General features: G+C 32.8%; 1 protein-coding gene across 1 annotated transcript in view; it reads right to left on the bottom strand.

Annotated features, from left to right (window-relative positions):
* The window catches only part of LOC128667330 (voltage-dependent T-type calcium channel subunit alpha-1G-like), a 96,042-nt gene extending 88,739 nt beyond the window's left edge, over positions 1–7,303 (bottom strand). Inside the window, exon 1 of the mRNA XM_053736988.1 lies at positions 7,106–7,303. Within this exon, the coding sequence (XP_053592963.1) occupies positions 7,106–7,303 (198 nt within the window). The remainder of the gene's footprint in view (positions 1–7,105) is intronic.
* Between the last annotated feature and the right edge of the window lie 19,166 nt (positions 7,304–26,469).

The following is a 26,469-nucleotide window of genomic DNA, read 5'->3' as shown; positions in this document are numbered from 1 at the left end:
AATTTAGAATATATTTTATGATAAATTTTGCGACTAGAATTACGTTTAAAATTGACTAGAACATTCGGCCGGTGAATTGGCGTCGCAAGGCCTTAATTTACGATCTTACGCGCGGACAATTATTGTCTAGAGCGGCCGACAGGCCTGAATACTTTTATTAAGTTATTGAATTTAATTGAATTTATTTATCGAATAATTTACGCGGAAAAATTTATTTTATTCCAGCCGAGAGGCCTCGAATGAAATAAATTTCGAGTTATGACAGAACGACGAGTACACGGCAAAGATTTTACAGAAATTTCGAGACGCGTGGTCGAACTAGCCGACGGGCCTTGTGCTACTAATCTGATTCACGTAACCAGCAGAAAAATATTATGTAAATTAATTATAACTAATTCGGCCCTCTAATAATTAAATCAGAGGCCTTAATTAATTATAATTTTTACCTTGAGGAAACTTCACAATTTTGATGAGAACGTGTCTGGTGTCTCGTTCACTCCTCAATTCTTTCCCGCCGGTCCGCACACTCTCTCTCTCTCGTCCACACGAATCTTACAACTGATAACCTGTCAATGAACAGTACGCATTAGTATGTTAATTGATTATTATTTATATAAATTATCAGCCTAAAGGCCTTATAATCTATTAGCAATTGAATATTAATTAACGAATCGCCTCGTTCCACGTGAAGCGTGAGCGGACGTATATATTTACCTTGATGATATTTTATTTTGCGTCCGGTGTTCTCGCCGTCTGGACAACTCTCTCTTTCTTTCTCGTTCCGCAGTCCATTATATCATTTCACTCCCGTTCACTATTCCGGAAACCTATTCCCACTATCTTAGACTAAGGAAATGACGAACGGACGGGCCTTAGTGATACATGCGACACCCGGTGACTAGTCGCAATGCTACTCGTAACTTACGAGGTCGACGGCCGGTCATTGGCGGGAACGAAATTCAAATTCAAATTTATTTATTATTTTATATTCATTAAATTTACATATATACATATATACATATATATATATATATATATATATATATATATATATATATATATATATATATATATATATATGTTTGCCAAAAGGTAATTGTCAGCCACTCCTATAATTGATATTTTTTAGTATATATAGCATAGTATCATGCTAATAACGATAATAAATGGAAAATTTTTCGAAACAAATTTTTGAAATACTATATACACCATGTTGAAGATATGATGTCAAATGATATTTGTGAGACCTGGCTTCATATCAACATTTGACACATAGTTTCATATATGTAAAATACTTATGAGCCACGTAAGTATATGGATACATATAATAAAAGATACTTGTAAGCCTATTAAGATGGAAGAACTTAATGAATGACTAACAGTTATTAAAAATTTAAGAAAGATGATGATTTGTTTATGAATATATTGAGGACCTATATTAATAGGAGTAAACAAAAAAGAGCATTTAAAAAAACGTACTTCAAGAATCAATTAAATTTAATTTTTATTTCCAATTCATTAATGCCTTTTAAGTTCGATTCGATAAACGATCATATATTACTACATTATAAAGGTTGTTGTAGCTAGGCCATATATTTATTGAAAAAAAAATTATCATCCCAAAATGAAAATATGCCCTTGTAAAATAGTACTATTTTTTAGCAAGTAACGATGGAAAACTTGTTACAACATTCAGTGCACGCAATCACACTGACTATTCCATGATTAGTGAAAAATATGGTGGTTCATAAGTATGTATTAGCAGATACATTTGTTGATATCTCAACTGAAATATATACTTGATGCCAAACGATACTTGTCAACCAACCTAATGTACTGATAAGTTAATTCAAAAATTAATGACATTGAAAACCAGATGTCATATTTGAATTAGTAAATCATATTTCTAATATATAATTGGAAATTATTGTTACTGTGCGAAGAGGAGGAGTAAACAAAAAAAAAATTTTAATGGCTTCACAAAAACCCTTTCTCATCTGTTTCTATAGGCTACAGCTGAATAATCAAAATAACTTGTATGAACAATTTTTCGGATTAATTGACGAGCATTGTACTTCTCACGCGATATGAAACTTACGATGTTATAGACTTTTTTTATAAATGCATCCAATACCGATCCTTTATTTCGATGATTTTGACTGGGCCGTATAATTAGTTGGGAAAATAAATACATAAAAAATTAACATCTAATACTTCGGAACATGACTATATTTGTGCCAGTTGTGATAGATCACTCTCGACATCTCTCAATGCACAAGATAAAAATGGCTCACCCATCGTCAATGACCGAAAAATCGTGGTTCATAAGTATCTTTTAGCAGATATATTTATTGATATCTCAACTGAAATATATACTTAATGCCAAACGATACTTGCCAACCAACCTAATGTACTAATAAGTTAATTCAAAAATTAATTACATTGAAAACCAGATGTCATATTTGAATAAATAAATCATATTTCTAATTTATAATTGAAAATTATTGTTACTGTGCGAATAGGAGGAGTAAAAAAAAAAATTTTAATGGCTTCACAAAAACCCTTTCTCATCCGTTTCTAAAGGCTACAACTAAATAATCAAAATCACGTGTACAAACAATGTTTCGAATCAATTGACAACCATTGTGATAGTCACGCAATAAAAACTTTATGATGTTATAGACTTTTCTCATGAAAGCATCCAATACCGATCCTTCATTTCAATGGTTATGTCTGGGCCGTATATTTAGTTGGGAAAATGAATGCGTAAAAAATAAACATCTAATATTTCGGAACATGACTATATTTGTGCTAGTTGTAATAGATCACTCTTGACAGTTTTCAATGCGCAAGATAAGAATGGCCGTCCCATCGTCAATGACCGAAAAATCGTGGTTCATAAGTATCTCTTAGCAGATATATTTATAGATATCTCAACTGAAATACATACTCGATGCCAAACGATACTTGCCAACCAACCTTATGTACTAATAGTTTAATTCAAAAACTAATTACATTGAAAATCAAATGTCATATTACTAATAAATAAATCATATTTCTAATTTATAAATGAAAATTATTGTTACTATGCGAATAGTAAAAGTAAAAAAAGGAAAAATTTAAATGGCTTCACAAAACTCTTTTCTCATCTGTTTCTATGGGATAAATCTAAATAATCAAGATCACGTGTATAAACAATGATTCGAGTCAATTGACAAGTATTGTGATATCACGCGATAAAACTTTATAATGTTATAGACTTTTCTCATGGAAGCATTTAATACCGATCCTTCATTTCGATGGTTATGTCTGGGCCGTATATTTAGTTAAGAAAATAAATACGTAAAAAATTAACATCTAATATTTCGGAACATGACTATATTTGTGCCAGTTGTGATAGATCACTCTCGACATCTCTCAATGCACAAGATAAGAATGACTCTCCCATTGTCAATGACCAAAACATTGAGGTTCATAAGTATCTTTTAGCAGATATATTTATTGATATCTCAATTGAAATATATACTTGATGCCAAACGATACTTGCCAACCAACCTGATGTACTAATAAGTTAATTCAAAAATTAATTACATTGAAAACCAGATGTCATATTTGCATAAATAAATCATATTTCTAATTTATAATTGAAAATTATTGTTACTATGCGAATATAAAAAGTAAAAAAAGGAAAAATTGAAATGGCTTCACAAAACTCATTTCTCATCTGTTTCTATGGGCTAAATCTAAATAATCAAAATCATGTGTATAAACAATGATTCGAGTCAATTGACAAATATTGTGATACTCACGCGATAAAAACTTTATGATGTTATAGACTTTTCTCATGGAAGCATCCAACACCGATCCTCCATTTCAATGGTTATGTCTGGGCCGTATATTTAGTTGGGAAAATGAATACGTAAAAAATTAACATCTAATATTTCGGAACGTAACTATATTTGTGCTAGTTGTAATAGATCACTCTTGACATCTCTCAATGCACAAGATGAAAATGGCTCACCCATTGTCAATGACCGAAAAATCGTGGTTCATAAGTATCTTTTAGCAGATATATTTGTTCACACCATAATTTGTATATATATATATATATATATATATATATATATATATATATATATATATATATATATATATATTTTGACGCCAAACGATACTTGTCAACCAACTTAATTTACCCATAACTTCACTCAAAAATAAATAATATCGAAAATCAAATGTCGTATTATGAATGAATAAATCATATTTCTAGTTCAAAAGTTAATTTTCGAAAATACATATAAAAATTTTTCAATAGCTTAGAAAAATTCTTTATGCACTTTTCTTATAGGTAAAAGTATACAAAGAATAATCACGTATATGAACAATTGTTTGAAATGATTGTGGAACGCTAAAACTTTTGAGCAGTCTTGTATGTGTTCTTTTTGAGTATCTAATACAGATACTTCATTTTAATCGTTATCATTGGACGGTGTATTTACAAAAAAAAAAAAAAATTAACATACTCAAAATCAGCATCTAATATCTTAAGATAGGTCTATACTTCTCTAGACCTTTCGGTGTTTTCGATTACAGTGACCATCCCTAGATTAATGAAAAAAAAATCGTGGTTCATAAGTATCTTTTAGCAGATATATTTGTTGACGCCATAATTTGTATATATATATATATATATATATATATATATATATATATATATTTTGATTCCAAACGATACTTGTCAACCAACTTAATTTACCCATAACGTCACTCAAAAATAAATAATATCAAAAATCAAATGTCGTATTATGAATAAATAAATCATATTTCTAGTTCAAAAGTTAATTTTCGAAAATACATATTATAAAAATTTTCCAATAGCTTAGAAAAGTTCTTTATGCACTTTCCTTATAGCTAAAAGTATACAAAGAATAATCACGTATATGAACAATTGTTTGAAATGATTGTGGAACACTAAAACTTTTGAGCAGTCTTGTATGTGTTCTATTTGAGTATCTAATACAGATACTTCATTTTAATCGTTATCATTGGACGGTGTATTTACAAAAAAAAAAAAAAAATTAACATACTCAAAATCAGCATTTAATATCTTAAGATAGGTCTATACTTCTCTAGACCTTTCGGTGTTTTCGATTACAGTGACCATCCCTAGATTAATGAAAAAAAAATCGTGGTTCATAAGTATCTTTTAGCAGATATATTTGTTGACGCCATAATTTGTATATATATATATTTTGACGCCAAACGATAATTTTGAACCCACTAAGCATGCTTATAACTTCATTCAATTATTATAACATTGGATAACAAGTATGATTCCATAAATTGTACAATCATAGTTCTAGTTTATGAATGTGAATTAATATTATTGTGCGAATAAATGGAGTAGACAACGAAAAATTTTAAATGGCTTTACAAAACCCTTTTCGCATCTGTTCCTATAGGCTAAAAGAAGATAATCCGAAATGACGAGCATTAACAATTTATTAAAAAAATATTCAAGTATTGCGATTCTCACGCGATAAAAGTCTTACGTTGTTATGGGCTTGTTTCAAAAAAATATCAAATACCGATACATTATTTTGATGGTTTTAACTGGGCAGTATATTTAGTTTAAAAAATAAATATACAAGAAATTAACTTTGAATATTTCTAAATATGACAATTTTTTCTTCAGTTTTGACAATAAAATTCTTTACACCTGTCAGTGCACGCGATAACAGGGACTATTCTATTATAAATGAAAAAAAAATCCGTGGTTCATAAGTATCTATTAGCAAGAATATTTATTAACACCATTACGTATATATATATATATATATATATATATATATATATATATATATTTATATATATGTATATATATACTTTGATGCTAAACGATAATTGTCGACCAACCTAATGTACCAAGAACTTGACCCAAAAACAAAAACATCGAAATTTGAATGGCTCGCTATTGTGGTGACATCTATTTCCAGATGTCACACGAAGCCAGGTCGACAAGTGTCTTTTAACAAAAGGAACTTGTGAGGCCTGGCTTCATAAGTGCTAAGTTGGTCTCACAAAATTTCACACGACATCTGGAAATGGTTTCATAAATACCCTTGGCTAAAGATATATATAAATATATATATATATATATAAATATATATATACATACCTATATAAACTTTTGAGTAGATGGTATTTTTTGACCCTACTAGGTAAAATAAGATATATGGTGGCAGAATTCTTTGATAATTCGATCATGAGGCTCATTGCAATAGGCTGATTTCTAAAGAAATCTACCTAAAAATTTTATTCTAAAAAGTCGCATTATATCCAGAAACATGGTAGTGTCTCGTGTCAAGTACACGGTGAAACCGGTATATATGTATGTGTCTAGTGTGAGCCTCTTTTCTTGAGTCGGAGTGCAGTTTTATAGTTTCGGATTTTATTTTTTTTAATTAATATTAAAACAGGGCTTATTTCTGCTTTTTCTGAATATTAGTGTCTCACTGAAACTTTATCAACTGGATGTTATCACATTTTATAATGATTTATCCCATAAAATATAAAAAACGTTAGCATATACTATAGTACTGTTACATTCTGGTTTATCTATTAATCAGACAGAATATTTTTTATTTGACCAGGTTGACGTCATTAGAGTGTTGATAGACCCCAGGTGCGTCAGCTGGTGACCTTCTTTTATTTTATGCAAAAAGTTTAATGACTTAACGTGGTGGAGATTATAGGCTTATAAGTCGGTCCAAATACTCCCTTTCTTGCGTACCTTCTTTGCCTCCGCTGGTGCGTACTCGTTTTGGCTGGTAGCCTTGAAACAGGCCTCTGAGTAATACCCGTAATGAGGGTCGTGAAAAGGGATGCTCCCGCTTGGTGAATGGATGGATGGAACGTCCACTGGAACCAACTGTCAACCCTCACTGATGCCAGTCTAGAAGACTGGGTTCTCCTGTGAATCCTCCCCTGCACAGGAAGAGCTTCGAAAGCTCGGTTCCTACATAAGGACGAGGGACTCCAGCTGTTGGACCACACCACAAGAGCTATACCGCTCAATGACACAAGAGCTCAACAACTCACGAACCTCACTCAACGCGATACCCGAACTTAGTAACTCGTTACCCGGTTTTGGAACGACCAACGTCACTGGGTCGAGGAGGACTTCCTCGGCAACGATCTCTAGGCGAGGACGTTGGTGAACTGAATGACCAAGATCCTCGTGGATCGTTCGGATAATCCGGCGTAACTGGGCCTTTTTGCCCCCTCGTTTCTTTTTTGGCATAATTTCGGGTTGAGGCTTAAGGATCACCTGTACAGCCGGTAACAGCATTCAGGTAGAGTACCAGGTCATCGGTGTCAACGTTCCCAGTAGCAACTCAGGAGGCGAGGACTGCCGGTGTCAGCGTTCCTCAAGGTAAAAGTGGTTTTAATGATAATTACTACGTATGTAGTAGTGACACCTTTATTGCTTAAAATGAACGAAAAGGCAGGATCAAGTCAACGTATTTTTGATCAGAGTTCTTAGTTTTTTTAGATCTCGCGATCGACTGACTTGGTGCTTTTCTTCGTTAGTATTATACATTCATCAAAATGTCATCGTTGCATCTCAGATTTCCAATGAGGGAATCGTCGTGGCCCAGGTCTCGTGCATCGTCATCTTTTTAGACTTTCCACGAGCCACGGCGATTCTCTTATCGCGAGAGATTTCCGTTACATTGTTGTCAGTAAAAAGAAATAATTTCGCCAACAAAGTAACGATTTGTTAATCTTTTATTTATTTATGATTTTAAGGAGTGTCGAACCGTTTATTCGCCCACTGTGGCGAATAAATAATTCGAGACTTCAAAAAAAAAAATTTTCTCAAATTTTTATTTAAATATAATTAAAGCCAGAACGTAACAGTACCTTAGATTTGAGATTTAAAAAATTTTTTCTATCTATAATTGATTCTTATTTATTACCGTTTTAGAATAAATAGTTTCAAGAAAGAACACGACTCAACATTCGAGTGTTTGAAATCTATCTTGATTTTTCAACACTAGAGAGTACTTTTATTACCCGACACAGCCTCGCATGCACAAACAACGAAACCTAATGCGTAATATTATTTTACTGATGAAGAATGAATTAGCGAGCTTGGGTTAACTATTAACTATCCTAATGGCTACTTTAGGTTAAAATTAACAGTAATTTGATACTGAAATTACCTGAAATTTGCTGCTCGAATTTGCTGACAGTTTGACAGGGAAAGTTAAATAAAAAAATTAGCGGTTCATTTTTCCTAAATTTTAGGTAATTGACTTTACTAGAAACAAAACCCAACTAGCACAGCTTGTCTAGCAAAAGGCTAACTTTACGAAAAAAATCGTTAAATTTTTCGTCAAATGTCCGTCAACTTCAGCCTTTCCTGTTTTGAACGACAATTTGTACACAACTATTAAAGTGAATTCGAATTTTCCCTAATAACACAGTTTGGTTTAGCAAAAGTTTACTTACAACAGTTTCGTTGAATTTTTTGTCAAATTTCCGTCAACTTTGGACTTGCCCTTTTTTTAAAACAATTTTTATGCAACTTACTATTCAATTTGACGTAAATTTACTGTTCGAATTAGAATGTAAATTCACTTCAAAAGTTAACGAGAAAAAAGTTGTTAATTTTCAGGCAAACTTTGTGTCCATTTGTTGTTAATTTGACTCAGAAAATTGTTTTTTTTTACCGTCAAATTGTAGACAATTTTATGTATAAATTTGCTTACCGTCTGAAATGGTAAGAATAAACATTACCGACTTTTTTTTCATAAAAAGTTACCACTAAATTAAAGAAAAATTAACCGCAAGTTTTTATTTACAACTTTTGCTGTCAAATTGACAGTGGGTTCGGAAAGAAAAATTTTCGGTTAATTTTTTCTCTGTCACGATTGGAGATCGTGATGGGCATAGGTAAGATATTCGTATAAAATGTAGTAAATAAAAAGGTACTTATATTGATCAAGGTCCAGTTCGTATGCCCGGCCACCGTTAACTAAATGCTCAATTTATCCTATTTTATATTTAAATTGCGCCTACACAATATTATTGAAGACAATATTGATAAAACCCAAAGCGATTTCCAATTTATGATGTAACTGATCTAATTTCACAATCAAACATTGAGCGGTAAGCGTAAGATTGTGTACCCCCTACTGTGAACTATCGGTCTGAGCGGCTAGACAGGTAGAAAAATAAGGGATAAAGGAAGGTGGGTTGCCGAAAAGCCTCGTGAAGCTAGTATCTCATTGTTAAAGTAAAATTGTCTGATAAATAATGCTTTTCAAATGTTTTACGTTAACGAGTATTTATTTATTATTGACTCAATATTCTCAAAATAGAAAAAGGTTACAAATGGCAATATTTAGAATAGTAAATATAAAAGTAAATGTTTCATGCATATAATTTACAAATATTTCAAAGTACATTAAAATAAAAATATCAAACAATAAGTGCAATGTTTAAAAATTTACCCTAAACAGGTTTTGGTGAGGTGTCAGGACTATCAGCAGTCACACAGGACACTTATTCACAACGCATTCTCGCGGTTAATTAATGTGATTCTAATTCTTCGTAAGTTAAAGTAAAATGAAAGTCTTCGCGCTTTTCGCGGTAAAATAATTTTAATGTATTTAAATTCTTCGCGTCTTCGCGGTAATATAAAATATAAATTTGTTATAAAATCTTCGTGTATTTTCACGATAAAAATAGTTTCAAATTATTCAAATTCTTCGCTTTTTCGCGGTAAAATATTATTAAAAATCTTCGCATTTATAGCGGTAAAATATTCTTTGATTCTTCACGTTTTTCGTGGTATAATTCAATATTAAAATTAAAATAAAATTAAATGGATTAAAATAAGATGAAGATAATCAATGCTGCACCGGTGCTAAACGGTGATATTAGTTCACGACTTACAACGATCAAGGACCAATCGTACGATCTGGGCTCACGTGACAGGATGCTATACGCTAATATCGCGTTGATTATGCTTCTGAAGCTAGTAGAAAATAATATACCGATTATACGAGTGCTTACGACAATTAAGGACCGATCTAATGATCTGGGCTCACGTCACCGAATGCTCAATCGGGGTATCAATCCTCTAGCCACGAACACCATCAAGTGTCCGGAGTTCAGTAAGGTTTCGAGTTTGATTCCCAAAAGAACTGATGAGCTAAAGTCCATGGTCATTTTATATGATCTTTACATATGAAAAGTGGTGGTAACCAATTTCCCATACGAGGGGACTCGGACACGCCCGAAAGTTCTAGGCCCATGCATACGTGTGATCACTGGGAAATAGATTTTGACTATTAAGTAGGCTGATGACCTGGCGCCACTCTGTCGCCGAGCATGCTCGTGCAGGAAGCCATAAATTTGGAGGTTTCCATTGGCTTTCTCTAATTTCCAAGGATCACATGTAGGTGCGCATGAGTTGGGTGGTCTATAGTTTTAAGATGAAAAATCAAAGAAGAGACTATCGCTTCTATACTTAGATTAGTTAAATGGAAACTGATACATAAATTTTAAAAGTTCGTTAAGTGAAAACTGTCGAAATCTGTAGAATAAGAGAAACTTACAGTAAATGTATCCCATTAGTACCTCTTCTATGTGGGACAGTACGCCTTAATTGTCAATGCTCAGGTAGGTATATTTGTCCGGCACGACTGCTGGCGTCAGTAAGTCGTCGTCATAAAAATAAAAGGTCTAAGTCCAAGAGGTCTCGGGCTCTCACGTACTAGGTGGACAGATATTCTTTAATGCGATCTACACTACTGATGGTTACTCTGTTAATTATTATATATAAAAAAAACTAAAGGTCTATTCGGAACGCATCGTTTTGTGTTACCGCCTGTGTCTTATTATATTATGTCGTCATAGTTCTTGAGAAAAATAGTTTTCTCATGTACCTTTTTTTTTTCAAAAATTAAAAAAAATTATTTTAACGACTTGTAAGGATACGAGTTGAACGTATCAGCCGTGACAGCTCAATTTCGAGCTAACTCTTTTATAGAAAAAAAAAAATCGGTAATATTAACTCTCACCATTTCAGAAGGTAAACAAATTTATGCCTAAAAATGTCTACAATTTCACGGGAAAAAATACTTAACAATTTTTCAAGTCAAATTAACAGTAACCTGATATGAAAATTTGCCTGAAAATTGACGACAATTTATTTTTAGTCAACTTTTGAAGTGGATTTGAATTCTAATTCGGCCAGTAAATTTTCGTCAAATCGTAAAGCAAGTTGTATGCAAATTGTCGTCAAAAACGGAGAAATCCGACGTTGACGGACATTTCGCGAAAAATTTAACGAAACTTTTGTGAAGCATACTTTAGCTAAAGCAAACTGTGCAATCAGGACTATTCCATTACGGTACCAAGATCAACAGAGTTGCTGACTAAACCCTAATAGCCAAGCTGACAGCAAGCTACCGACAACCTCTGCAGCAACGTGTCACCAAGTTGGCTGCGAAAATTGGTATTTCTATAAGTAGACGGCAACTGGCCGCCAACTTTCTATGAAAGTTGGTGGTGAAAGTTAGCATTTCATTAGTCCACAGAAAGTTGTCTTCATTTCTCTCAGGAAATTTGCAACAGATTGCAATAGTAGATTGCCATCAACTTTCTGGAAAAGTTGGGAACAACTCGTAGTCAACGGTTGTCGTCAATTTGATCACAACTTATTAATGGCAACTTTTTGACCAGAAAGTCTTGCCATCAGGGAAAAGTTTCTCAGCAGTAGGTTTCAGTTGTACATTTTCAAATCAATGACGAATTGCGGGCACAATGGCTATCAGAGTAAGATTATTTTTTTTACTTTACTCAGAAGTTACGTTGGTAGTCACTTAGGTTACAAACTGAAGAAAACATGATTTTGGGATCTGACGTTAAGTTGAATGCAAGAAATTCATGTGTTCAATGAGTTGATGTGAACTTTTCACCAATTTCTATCAAATTGAGGAATATGTTATTCTTCAGCTACTTTCTTCCAAAAACGAGTCTACCCTGATAGCTACTTTATCTGTAAATTGTCAACTTGGCACTCAATTTGTCCGAAATCTACTGCTGCTATTGAATGACAATTTTAAAGCAGCTTGCTCGGCCACCGTGGCTATCTGAGTTGAATTTCAAGAAAACTGCTGCTAAGTAAAGGTTTGCTCGGCGAATTCGTTAATATGGTAAGTTTACGTGGAACTTAATTTGGCCAACAGAAACAAACTAAAATATTTTTAATATTGTTAGTCACTCACAAATGACATTATTCACCACAAACTGGTAATTTTAAACTATCCTTATTTACCCGCTCAACAGAACTTTGAATTCAAATTTACCATATGACTAAATGATAAGTTATAATCACGAAAGTATTTTTAATATTAAAAAATTAATCATGACTGATTCTATGAACTGAAAATACTAATCACAGAAGCGTTATGCAAAGTTTATTCCAATTCTCAAAAAAAAAAAAAAAATAATAACTAACAACACGAAAATATTAAATTATTCAGACGTGTATACCTAAATAGTTTATACGAGACTAAAATATAATAAAATAGTTCATAAGAATGTGTCATTTGGAATCACCTTCCAAATATCAAATAAAAGACGTAAGAAAAGATTTTTGGCATTAATAAAAAAAGTTCGGAAAAAAGCTCTAAGTAGCAAAAATTGCTTACAAATTGATTAAAAGATGGATTTAAGTAATCGGGATTTTTATTTTGAATAAAAATGTTATTTTTTATAAAAAAGTAGAAATTGAACGTAGGTCATAAATTCATCATAACTGTTGAAAGGGAATTGTTATTTCGTGTTTAACAATCAAAAAAAAAAAAGTATATTTACCCTGTTTAGAAAAACTTGAAGAATTCAATAAATTCTCATAAGCTCCCATTTATATTTTATAAAGAATAAATGAATTCTATGAGAAGTGCTATAGTTAAATATAGAGGATTATACATACAGCTACAAGAATCTATCGGAATATCAAAGCAGGGTAGTAATGTTGAAGAAAAACTGCATAACGATGCTCTGCTTTTTGCAGTAAAAAATAATTGTTAATAATTGTCAATTATACAATGCCATAATTCATCAATTAGCGACAGTACCGTACTGCGATGATTCTGGTTATTTAACTCGGTCAAAACTTCTCCACCTCGAAGGAGATCTAAATATCTCGGGTCACGGCCAAAATTTAAATAAGTTGGACTAACGGTCAGCGAGCTGTGAACAGATGTATAAGCATAAACAAATTCGGGAAGATTCTGGTCCCATTTTGAATGTTCATCTGTAAGAAAAGTTCTGATTAATGTTTTTAAATTTCTTTCTATTCTTTCCACAGGATTCGACTGTGAACAGTGAGTTAGTGCTAGTTCATGTACAGTGTTGTAAGTCTGTCAATGTTCTGTCACTGTCCTATTGAGAATTCCGCCCGTTGTCAGTGACGACGACTCGCGGTTGAACATGGTGCGCAGAGAAACACAATTTCCCTCTCTGTTGACTGAGAGATTGGTTGAACTTCCAGATACCTGGAGTATATATCACACAAGACGCTACGATGAGTTTTTCTAGTTGACTGACCTGGGAAAAGGTCTGACGGTGTCAACTGAAACGCTTTCCCACAATTATATAATTAGTCCGAGTCCTGGTATGACTTGTGGTAAATTCGTATCTGGTTTTTATAATTAACACACTGCAAATTGAAAAATTATATACACTCGTTTTCATTATTATTTCAGTCACCTTATTAATTTGACCGATTGGTCTTGCCATCGCCGATCTCAGCTGGTACGTGGAGTTAGTTTTTCCTCCTGTGGTTGACGCATTTTCCTGGGTCTTGTTGCTGGTTCTTATTGTTGTCGGTTTTTCTTCGATGTCCGCCCAACTCCGTTTCAAATCGTTTCCTATGCTGACACTTCGTAGATACCAGTCACTATCTTTATTATTATGACTGTTACTGTCACATTCTATTTCACTTGCACCTAATTCCGACTCTTCGGTTAACTGATGATCGTCTGTGGTATAGAAGTGGCGGGATGACTCCCTCCCGGCCGCCAGACTGGTGCTTGGGTGGCAGGAGCTCCGAGTGCGTAGAGTACAAACTCCTGCATGCATTGCACTTCTACTTATTTTTTCATGCAGTTACATTTTTTCACTGTTTCTCTCACTTTGAAACAGCGCACACAGATATTCACTCTGTCATTGGTGCAGTCTCTTGTCCGATGATCGCCTCTTTTCCTACAGATCTTGAACTGGATCCTGAACTGCTTGATCCTGAAGACGATCTTTCTCTGTAACTGCGTTTATTATCCTTATTAAATACGACATTTAATTTGTCAACACTTTTCTTCTGTTTAGTTGACTCTTTGTTATTTGTTTTATTATATTGTCTGCTTTTCCTTTGAATTATTCTTACTTTTTCTTGTTCCGTATCCGACTCTGACTCTGTCTTTGTTATTGAGTCTTTTGCTGCTTGCAGCCTGCGTACCTCTGATCTTCTATTTTCTCTTCTTATATCTGTTACTCTGTTCTCTGCTTTAGATATAGCTTCTGTTAACCGTTTATACGTTTTATTGGTTCAAACGAGTATAGTTCCCGTTGAATTTCCGCATCTAGTTTTGGTATTATAATTTCTAGCTAGTTTTCCATATCCATTGGGCATTGTAGCTCGTCAAATCTGGTTCGCATATTTTTTATAAACTGCTGTGCATCTTCATTTTTTCTTCGATACGTCGAAAAAATTTCTTGCAGTACATCCGCATCTTTTATGGTTTCGCAGAAAGTCAGTCTGAATCCGTTTTCGACTCTATTCCAGTTGTTCCATGTGTCGATATTTTGTTTAATCCATTCCTTTTCTACGTTAATTGCGATTTTGAACAGTTTCAGTCTGTCATTAAAGGCTAGACACTGTTCTTGAAAAGTTTCTGTTATTGTCTGTACCCATTGCTTTGGTTGACCGTCTTTAGTGTATTTGAGACCTTTTACTCTGATCAATGTTTCTATTAAGTGGATTTTATCCGCTGTTTTTCTCATTGATTCTTCTTTATAGCTGTTCACAAAATTTGGTATAGTCTGATATATCTGGTGGTATTGACCTTGATTATACTGCGTTGGTTAATGCGTAGTAAAGCCTCCTGATGCTTGGAGTAGGTTTGGATTGTGTTGCTATGATTGTCGACCAGTATCTCTGTATCGGTCGTAATTATATTGTGGTACGTCTTCATGTGTTCGTGACTCTATCCCACTATATCTCTGGTTTACTTGCGTTGAATTCTGTATTCCATCCAAATCCACTGTCTCGTCAAATAACTGCATCCCTCTTGTGATGTAATTCACTATGGCATTCTCCTAATTTCCTTCCTCTTCTCTTCCTAGGTCTAACTGTGTCTCTAGGGCTTGTATCTGGTCTTCATTTGTTACTTGCGGTATTGACTCTATTAACTCATTGCGTTTTTGCAGATTTTTTTCCTTTCTTACCGTTTCTCTTGTCCATTGGATAAATCTTGCCGTAGTCTTACACTATTCTGTCAGTCTTTTGTGCATTTGCTTCTTCTTTTCCATATTTTCTAAGAATATTTTTTTTATATTCGTCTAGCATCCACATTTTCTCTTCTTTTGTTATGAATGTTAAATTCCCTTTCATTCGTTCTTCGTAGATGTTTGGATGGTCATGTACTACAATATCTGCTTCATCATCAGCGTCCCCAACAAATTTGACATTGTCTGCTGGTATCCATTCTTCTTTACTTTTATTATCTTTTCTAAATTTGATTGACTTCTTCAGAATTCTACTTTCCGTTATTACTAGTATCTCTTTTGATTTGATTTTTTTGCTGTTGCCGCTTGTTACACCTGTTAACTTTCAATAAAATTGCATTATTATTCGCGATCACGTTCTGAAATTAACTTTTATTGATTCACAAAAAAATATTTTATCCTTTTCAAAAAAAAAAATATACTAGCTAAATCAAAAATATTTTGAATGACTTTTTAAATTTTAATATTATTTTATTTTATTCATTTGATCTTACTTTGTATGTAAAATATATTAAAATCAATACATGTATTAAATATATGCATGTGGATAACCTGCTATCAAAAATTTTATCTCTGGATATCTTCCTTTATATCCTTGTTTTCAGCTTTATTAACTGGTATTTCATATTATATACTTTAGTATATAACTGTAGTTTTATTTTATATGAAAGCGTTTATATTAAAATTTACTTACTTTGTACTTTTTATTTTTATGTAAATTCATGATGCGCAATAAATTTTATTGTCAACAACTATACTTGTGTCTCTCTTTGTCGCGTGCTTGGTTTTTGACTCTATAGGTGGCGGTAATTTACTAGATAAACTCTGATTTGCTCGTTTTTATATTACTGACAGTAAGGCTGATGGATACCTAGGCAGTTTTCTGTAACAAACAATTTCAAATTCAAATTTTTGCCGCTTTTACGGATTATCGTCTATTCTGTTTTATTCTGATATTCGTATATAAGAATAATAATTCTATCGTGACAACGAGTCTTCCTGGCTGTTCGGGTATTAGTCGTGTTTTTTCGTTTATACTCTACTACTAAACAGATTATTATTATTATTTTTTTATATTTTATTTTCTTTAACAAAACTTAAATTTTTTTTTCTTTAATTCTTTGTTACGAAGCAAGTTGTTGTTCGATTTCTTGCTTCTTACTTAAGTTTTATTTTGTCATTTCCGGTTTTAATAAATTCTTTTATTAATTATTTTATCAATTCTTTGATAAATTACTGTAATTTTATAAGATTTAAATTATACTTATCAATAAAATTCGCTTGAATACTAATTACATAAACAAATATCAATAGTAAATTACAAAATTATCTACTTAAATACATAATTGCTACGTTATTATCTTAATTATTAAAATTAACAATTTTAATCTAATTTTTTTCTGGTATGTCCTTTTATTTCCTTACCGAAGGAATGTGCACCTTGTTATATACTTATTACAATTTTACTTTTCTGTTCCCGGGCAAAAAGGAATTCTTAGAACAATTAATCCCGGGCAATTTTTCTCTTATTATTTCCAATTGTGGAAATTAAACTAAAAATTGAACAAAAAAATATTTTTTTTTTCCAAAAAAACTGAGTAAAAATAATCGATTTTAATTCAACAAAAAATGAACTTCTTACGTTTTGTGTAAAAACGTTGATTGCGCGTTTTCTTTCTGATAAAACGGTGTTTCTATACTTTTAATTTTGCAGACTATGACTCGAAATTTACTGGTTTTATGTCTGGAATTTTTTTTAATTATAAAGTGACTAACATAAGTTTATATAATTAAAAGATGAAAAATTAGGTTTAATTAATTTATTAAATAATTAAACCCACTGGGTGCCCTTGTAACGTTAAGGTTCAGGTTCACCTGCACTTTTGGTGGAGTCGTGCAGCTTCTCGTGAGTCTGACCCTGCTAGCTCAATATGAGACTCGTCTGTTAATTATTAATACCCGAACTGGCCTTACAAATTAAACTAATATTAGTACTTAGCCTAATCTGGAGTTCGGTGCTGAAGTTCTAGATGTCCTTGAACTGGCTGGTTGTTGGTCCTCCAGGATACCCCTCTTTGGCCTTGACTCTGCACCCAGATGCTGCTTCTTTTATGCTTAATTATAGAAGGTGGACTAGATCAGGTGAATTTACTCAAACGCTGGTTCACTTAAGAATTGGATAATTATTCATTCAACTAATAATTATCAATTTGCCACACGCACACACACTGGTTACAAAATCTGATAACACTCAACTAACTGTAAATGATATTGTTGTTACTGTGACTAATTGCACAGGGCTCAATAATACTACAGTAATTGTATTATTGCTCCGATACCGTGTAATACTACCTGATTACTTTATTTACTGACTAAGCGCAATAAATACACTGGATAATTAACCAAATTAACTAAGTGTAATTCACTATAACGTTAAATTATCTCTGATGATTTATCTGGTAAACTACGGGCTATCTGGACAAATACGGAAGTAAAAAGCAAGGAGCATTGCTTGCGGGTACTTTTATAGGCGGCAACGCCATATTATAGCACGTGACACCCAATATTCGAATAAAAGCGGCGGCGCACAATCCCACATCGTGACGAAATATACAGGACAGTCTTAAACAATAAAATTTGGTAAGTTTTGAATAAGCAGAAAAACCTAAAAATTGAATTAAAAAACAAAAAAAGTATGTAAATAACTTATTATTTCTATTTCTTGGGTTATACTATCATTCATTGTGGTGCAAATTGATAGTGAAAAAATCAAAAAGCTTTATTATTAATAGTCAAGGGTCGCTCAAAAACGTTCAAAAGACAGCACTCGGAAACATTCAAAATTCTTGAACAAGGTTTAAATATTTAAATTTCGGGCTTTAATTTTTAGCGTACACGATTTCACAAATATAAACTATTGCTGCCACGAGAAAGAAAAAAAATTAAAATAAAAAATTTAAATTTCGATCATTCTTGATATTTTCAAAATTCGTGAGCGACCTCTTGAAAATTTTTAATTGAGCTGATTTTAGGAGAGCCTTTTTAAAACATGGTCAACTAACAAATTTTCATAGGAAACTCGAAAAAAAAAAAATAGTCAGTTTTTTTGGGCCACCCTTATGTATGCATACGTATACAAGCGCGATTGTTGCGGACATATACAGAGGGTTTGAAAAAATTATTGAGTGTCCATTGATGGGAGCACGACTAAGCTATAATATGAGGAGAATGGAAATTTCCACAGTGGCCACAGAGAGAAAGTCAACTGTAGCTTGCGCATGACAAACATGGGATACTCTCCGTGTGTGTTAGAATAATACACATACTTATAGAGTGGATTTACAGTGAATTACTTTACTCAATCAAATCGTGACGAAGATCAAGTACATTCGTATTATTTTTTTTTATTATATATTTCGATTGAGATTTTTCTCACGATTTTCAATGCTACCAGTTACTTAGTGTTCTTAAGATTTTATAGCGCTTTGTAAAGTAAATTTTTTCCCTTCATAAAACATGTTGAACGTATACTTGGTGCGATTTTTCACAGAGGATCTGTTTTTGGTGGTAAGGATAAACGATCACTGTTATAAGATGATGTACAGTTAAAACAATCAAGAATCGACTTTCTTAATTTTATTTTTGTAATGAACTTATTATTAAGTATGCATTTAGAAAAATATTAGTCAATCTAGTAAATATTCTTGAAGTTACACGCACATTTACAGTACGTGGCGAAGCGTTTGAACTGGGAGGTCGGTGCGTCAGCTGTTTATTGTGACCCATTCTATTGTTTTCAGATGTATGAAGTGATAGTACAGTAGTGTTAAGTCTATAGCTGTGAGCTATATCAACGTTTCCATGATCCCAAACTGGCAAATATTAGTCAGCTTAGATAGACAAACCGAGCAGTTAAATAATGAGTTCGTTTATACATTCATCTATAATTTTTTCGTGGAAATGAAATGTAGCAGTGGAAATATTGGTGCTACAGGATTCGTCTGTTAAATACCGACTTTTGAAATTCTATACAATATTCGTAGAGACTTCTAAATATGTGCAGTGTAAAATCTGTTACGAAAATGTCAAGTTTGAATCAGCTTCTGAACGAGGACTTTGTTTTAAAATTATCTTTTTTGTTTCATAAGTGTGCACATTCATACCATAAATTCTAGTCTTATTATTAGATGTTCTTAGGAAATAAATGTAAGTTTATTTCCTTGTTTAAAGAGTTTTTGGATCACGGTCAAAAAGTGCAGAGGATTCTTGTAGACTAAAAGACGTCCTACTTTTCATAACACAGCTGACTAACGATTTAATTACGAGTATCATACATATCTGTGTTCATTCAGCCGCCAAAAAGTTTTTTCAAAAAGCTTGTACTGACAAGAAAAAATTGACTTTTAAACACCAACGTGATGAGAATTCTACAGAATTCATAGTATCTGGCGATGGGTCATGAAATAAACGAGGATATATTTCTGTCCACTGCTTGAAATCATTGTTTGGATATCATTCTAGAAAAATCATTGATATTTTTGTAAAAAGTTCCTACTGTGAACAGTGCAAATAGTGGACGAAGAAATTCAATACTGAAAAGATCAATGATTGATATGAAGAACATAAGGGTACTTAGAGTTCTAATCATTCAGGTTCTTCTGGAAAAATTAAAGCCGATGCATTAGATGAAGTGTTTAAGTGTTTAATAGAAAATTAGAAATGTGATCAGAAATTACATCATAGACGTTGAGACAAACCACTTTTCTTTTTCGCGATTTTTACCAGCAGCCACCAGAATTCGCGGGTTGAACCCTGGCTTAAGCTGGCCTCTTACAAATTTTATTTTATTTGGATGGAGCAATGGGCTAGGGTTCTTACAAAGCAAGGACCCACACTTATTTAAATTCGGCAACGTATATAAAAATTTATTAACCTACCTCACGGCTTATTATTTATAAATATTTCTTATAATTAATTCAATTATCTTATATAACTTAATTAATAGGTATTGTATCTTATTAAATAATTTTATCAGTATTTTTAAATATGAATAAAAGATAATGGATAGAATAGAGAGTTTATAATGAAAATATGCAAGTTTATTGCCAGTTATAATAATTTCAATTACTTACAAGAATACAATAGATGTGGTCCGAATAATAATCGATGGCCACGTGGAAAGCGTTGATTATCGCACTGATCTTATTCTTTATAATTAATGCGCTGATACTACAGATGTATCAGCGGTAATGTAATAATAAACTTAATAATTTAAACGTATTTTATACTGAAATAATAATATATGATAGACAATGAAATCGCAAGCTAAGTTGCCAGTTAAATATAAAATACAGTACTAAAATTGAACAGTACAAACTGATATGGCGTAAGTAAAATTACCAGCTAACAATAATTAATTCAGAATATTTAAGTAGATTTAAATGCTACTAGATCCAAGATTGAAGTGTCTATCGATGCCGCAGGGTCCTTGGTCATGAACTTGCTCTGCCCCCACTTACTCCACGGTCATGCGTCGACGTGAAAGACTTGTCATGTGACGACGGCACTATGACATACGGAAATTCAAACGGCAACGAGACGGATTAAAGAGGGAACCACAAGGCTGAGGACGACGAAGACAATTCACATTGTCTCAACGTCAACTCCTAATCCATAGCTTCCAGATTATTCAATAAAGTTACAGCAAGACTTCTGCATTATATGAATGGAATGAGAAGTTTCCTTGAGCCATAATATGCTTTCATATGCTGAAAGAGAAAATGCATAGCATGTGACAATCGAGCAAAGGGCGCATAGAGCACACAGGCGAGAAAAATGTTATGACCAGGGAGAGAACACAAAAAAATAATAAAAGAAAAATATATTCATAAAATATAATAGAACATAAGAAATAATTAATAAATACACTAAAATCCTCAGTGTGAAGATGTATATGTATATAGAAATACATATACATGTATTGTCATGGTCCTCTAAAATATGACAAATCGTACAACAACAAAAAAATATAAAAATAATAGAGAATAAAGTGTGCACATATATTGGGTACCTTAGAATGGGCGTGGCTTAGATATTAGTCATCTGGTGACCAAAAAATAACCTAATCAAAGTAGGCTGCTCTAGATATTTACTTTGCAAAATCAACTGATCCATTTATGTTTTGATAATTTATTTTAATCATTATAAGTGTTAAAGATTATTACAGTGAATAATGCGGGCGTCAATTCAAGACATTTGTCAATTTGTTAGTGGAACACCTCAAAATAAAAGTTTTACCGGTGATGGAAATATAATAAATCACGGACACTTGTTGAACTTTGGTAAAGTTAGTAAGGAAAATAATTGTTTAAAATTATTACTTTTTACGAGTGTGAACGTAGCAGACATCAGACAAATTAAAAATCATAAATAAATAAAGTAACTAATTTAAAAATCAATACTTATAAAAATGCACTTATTAATTTAAAAATTTTTTAAATGTGCATTTTAAAAAAATGTTATTTTATTAATTATTTATTCTATTTATTAATAATTTTAAATTTGTCTGATATCTACTGCGTTCAAACTCATTACTTTTTGTCTTCAATGATAAAGTATTCGACATCTAGAATACTTGATCATTGAAGACAAAAAGTAATCATCATCCGGATAAAATAAATTTTCAAGTTCTCAAAAGTAGAAGGAATATGGGTATGAGTTTTTCTTGTTAGGTTGGTTTGATGGTTCATACAAGCACGTGGTAGCGAAATTGTTTTATTTATGTCAGCAATTATCAAAAGGGTCGAATTTATCTTCTTGATCCATCTTATTTTTCAAAGTAACCACGTTTGCAATTTTTTGACAAACATTGAAAAATGTACACTGTCATTTTTGGAATCACGACTTGCAACTATACAACAATAGATGTTACATTTACTTATTTTTTATGGAAATTCTATGTTTATAAATTCGAAATTTTTTTTTAATTGAACGAAAACAATTTTTTAATTCATAGAAACCCAATAATTATAGAGACAATTAAGTATTTATTATTTGTATTAGCTGATAGACGTATTAGACACATGTAAACATTCATGATTTAGACTACTTTGAGTAGTTATACCTTCAGCCACCAGTTGGCGTATCAGAATTCTAAGTTTCCTAATACAGATATCTGTGGATATATGGAAGTATATGCATAGCTTTATAACCACTGATACTTACCGAGTAATATTATATTCAGATCGAGATACACATACATGTACATGCCCCCAGTTTAGGCGTACCCCATACCAGCACTTCTCGTTCTAACACCGGAGAAGGGAGAGCAACAGAGATGCCCCAATTTCATGAGTAAGACTAAAAACACAACGGTATTAGTCCTCTATTTTCTTTATTTCTCGCAGTCGCGTATTTGATGAGTTATAAAACAGCGGTGCTGACATCATTTTGTCACCCAATAATTCTAGCTGCCTACAAAGAGCTCTCGTTTCAGTCACCATATGATTCCTTTTTCTATTTGTTTAAAATCTTGATCAGTAGCCACACTAACACTTTAGAACTTTTTTTTAACGACAATGAGCACGATAGTACTTCTCGGAATTCACCATTTTATGTACTCTTTGTAGAGGTCCGAACTTTTTCTCTTACCTCTGGTGCTGAGCGCTACCCCGTATACGTCACCCTCCTATCCGTCATCCTGGAGGTCAAGCTAAGATAACGCGTGTTGTTGTTTCAGCGAGGACAAGGCTATTTATTTTGTCACGATTGGAGATCGTGATGGGCGTAGGTACGATATTCGTATGAAGTATAGTGAATAAAAAGGTACTTACATTGATCAAGGGCCGATCCTATGACCTGGGCTAACGTGACCAAATGCTCAGTTTATTCTATTTTATATTTAATTCGCGCCCACACAATATTGTTGAAGACAATATTGATAAAACCCAAAACGATTTCCAATTTATTATGTGGCTGATCTAATTTCACAATCAAACGTCGAGCGGTAAACGTAGGATTGTGTACCCCCTACTGTGAACTATCGGTCTGAGCGGCTAGACAGGTAGTAAAATAAGGGATAAAGGAAGGTGGGTAGCCGAAAAGCCTCGTGAAGCTAGTATCTCATTGTTAAAGTAAAATTGTCTGTTAAATAATGTTTTCAAATGTTTTATGTTAACGAGTATTTATTTATTAAATGACTCAATATTCTCAATATACAAAAGGGTTACAAATGGCAATATTTAGAATAGTAAATATAGAAGCAAATGTTTCATGCATATGGGTTACAATTATTTCAGAGTATATAAAAATAAGAATACCAAACAATGGTTACAATATTTAAAACTTACCCTAAACAGGTTTTGGTGAGGTGTCAGGACTGTCAGAAGTTACACAGGACACTTATTCACAACGCGTTCTCGCGGTCAATTATTGTGATTCTCATTTATCGAATTATTTATTTATTTATATCGGTTTCAATGTTTATACGTTTTAAATCTCCGTAGGATAAAAAAATGAAGGTCTTCGCGTTTCTCGCGGTAAAATAATTTCTAAGTATTATTCAGATTCTTCGCGTCTTCGCGGTAATATAAAATATTTATTTATAAAGTCTTCGCGTATTTTCGCGGTAAAAATATTATCCAAAAATCTTCGCATTTATCGCGGCAAAATATTATTCAAAATCTTCGCATTTATCGCGGTAAAATATTCTTTGATTCTTCACGTTTCTCGTGGTATATTTCAATATAAAAATAATAAACTGAATGAAATTAAATGGATTATAGTAAGATGAAGATAATCAATGCTGTACAGGTGCTAAACGGTTGATATTAGTTCACGACTTACAACGATCAAGGACCAATCGTACGATCTGGGCTCACGTGATCGGATGCTATACGCTAATATCGCGTTGATTATGCTTCTGAAGCTAGTAGAAAATAATATACCGATTGTACGAGTGCTTACGACGATCAAGGACCGATCCAATGATCTGGGCTCACGTGACCGAATGCTCAATCGGGATATCAATCCTCTAGCCACGAACACCGTCAAGTGTCCGGAGTTCGGTAAGGTTCAGAGTTTGATTTCCAAAAGAACTGATGAGCTAAAGTCCATGGTCTTTTTATATGATCCTCACACATGAAAAGTGGTGGTAACCAGTTTCCCATATGAGAGGACGCGGACTCGCTCGAAAATTCTAGGCCCATGCACACATGTGATCCCTGGGAAACAGATTTTGACTATTAAGTAGGCTGGCGCTACTCTGTCGCTGAGCATGCTCGTGTAGGAAACCATAAATTTGGAGGTTTCCATTAGCTTTCTCTAATTTCCAAGAATCACATGCAGGTGCGCATGAGTTGGGTGGTCCATAATTTTAAGATGAAAAATCAAAGAATATCACCGCTTCTATGCTTAGATTAGTTAAATGGGAACGGATACATAAATTTTAAAAGTACGTTAAGTAAAAAAAGTGATGAAATTTCCAGAAAGAGAAGATATAAAATACGCATGGTCCATTAGTACAATGCGACTTAATTGTAAAGCGTTAACAACGCTCAAATAGGTATTTTTGTCCGGTACGACTTTCTGGCGTCAGTAAGTCGGCGTCATAAAAAAAAAGGTCTGAGTGCATGAGGTTTTTGGGTTCTCACGTATAGGGTGAACCGTTATGCGATCTACACTACTGATGTTCACTCTGTTAATTATTAAATATATAAAAAAAATAGGACTGAAGGTCTATTCGGAACGCTTCGTTTGGTGTTGCTGCTTGTGTCTCACTGTTTCTGACTATGTCGCCATAGTTCTTGAGAAAAATAGGTTTCTCATGTACTTTTTCTTCTCAAGAGAGAAATATAATATATATATATATAAAAAAAAATTCGCTCCCAGAACCATCTTAAACTAAAATTACATAGCTTCTTACCCTTTCCAAGGAAATGCTAAACCCTTGGATAACTTGCATCTATAATGAAAATATTTGATATGAATGAACTAGCCTAATACTGAATCATTAGAATATACGGGGCATTCTACGCTAAATCGACCACTTTTGACTCCGGCCCCTTTCGATGTGGCTGAAAATTTTGTTTTATTTTCTACCCCATTATAATCATTTTTCAGGAAATTTTTAATTTTTTTTACCCAACTTGAAAAAAGTTATGAGTTTTTCAAAAATAAGGCTTTTACTTTTTTAAATAGCTATAACTTCTTCAGAAATTGACCAATTGAAAAGAAATTATGCAGGAAATTTGAAGAGATGCAACGTTCCAGAATACCCTGCTGGAAGTGATCGAAAAAAAAAATGAATTAAGAGCTAAAGAATTGCTAAGAGATAAGATCTCGACAAAAAGACATTTTAATTATTCAAATCAACCTTATAACTATGACTTACCTCGTAAAGATGGTAAATGAGTAACGTTTGTCCAAGGACAACGGATAATTTATCAAATTTGCAATAAAACCGGGTACAGTACTGTTACTTGTTTTTAGTGAAACCCGAACCGCAATAATAATAGCAGCAACAATAACTGTAATAATAATTACAATACAAATGTAAATAACGATAGATTCAGAAGCAGCCGCAACCATCCGACGTCATCTACCGAGACACTGGCTCAACGGAATAGTACATCTGTTAAGGTTCGTTATTATTGTAAGACGTTTGGTATAAGCGAATGAGGAGGATGAGGAGTATCAGGAAGAAGTACTCTAGTGGACATAGTGAAACTCAACCACGATTATGAATCTCCTACCACTATGTTATCTTCAGTGGATCCAGTAATCTTGATATTTTAAAATTAAAAAAGTATGACTAAAGAATATGTATTTACATTCGGAAAAATTTATACAAAATTTTATAGTTTCTCAATAACATTTCACTTA

Source organism: Microplitis demolitor, chromosome 2 (assembly GCF_026212275.2).
Source record: "Microplitis demolitor isolate Queensland-Clemson2020A chromosome 2, iyMicDemo2.1a, whole genome shotgun sequence".
NCBI lineage: Eukaryota > Metazoa > Arthropoda > Insecta > Hymenoptera > Braconidae > Microplitis > Microplitis demolitor.
This window is presented reverse-complemented; position numbering and strand designations above follow the sequence as displayed.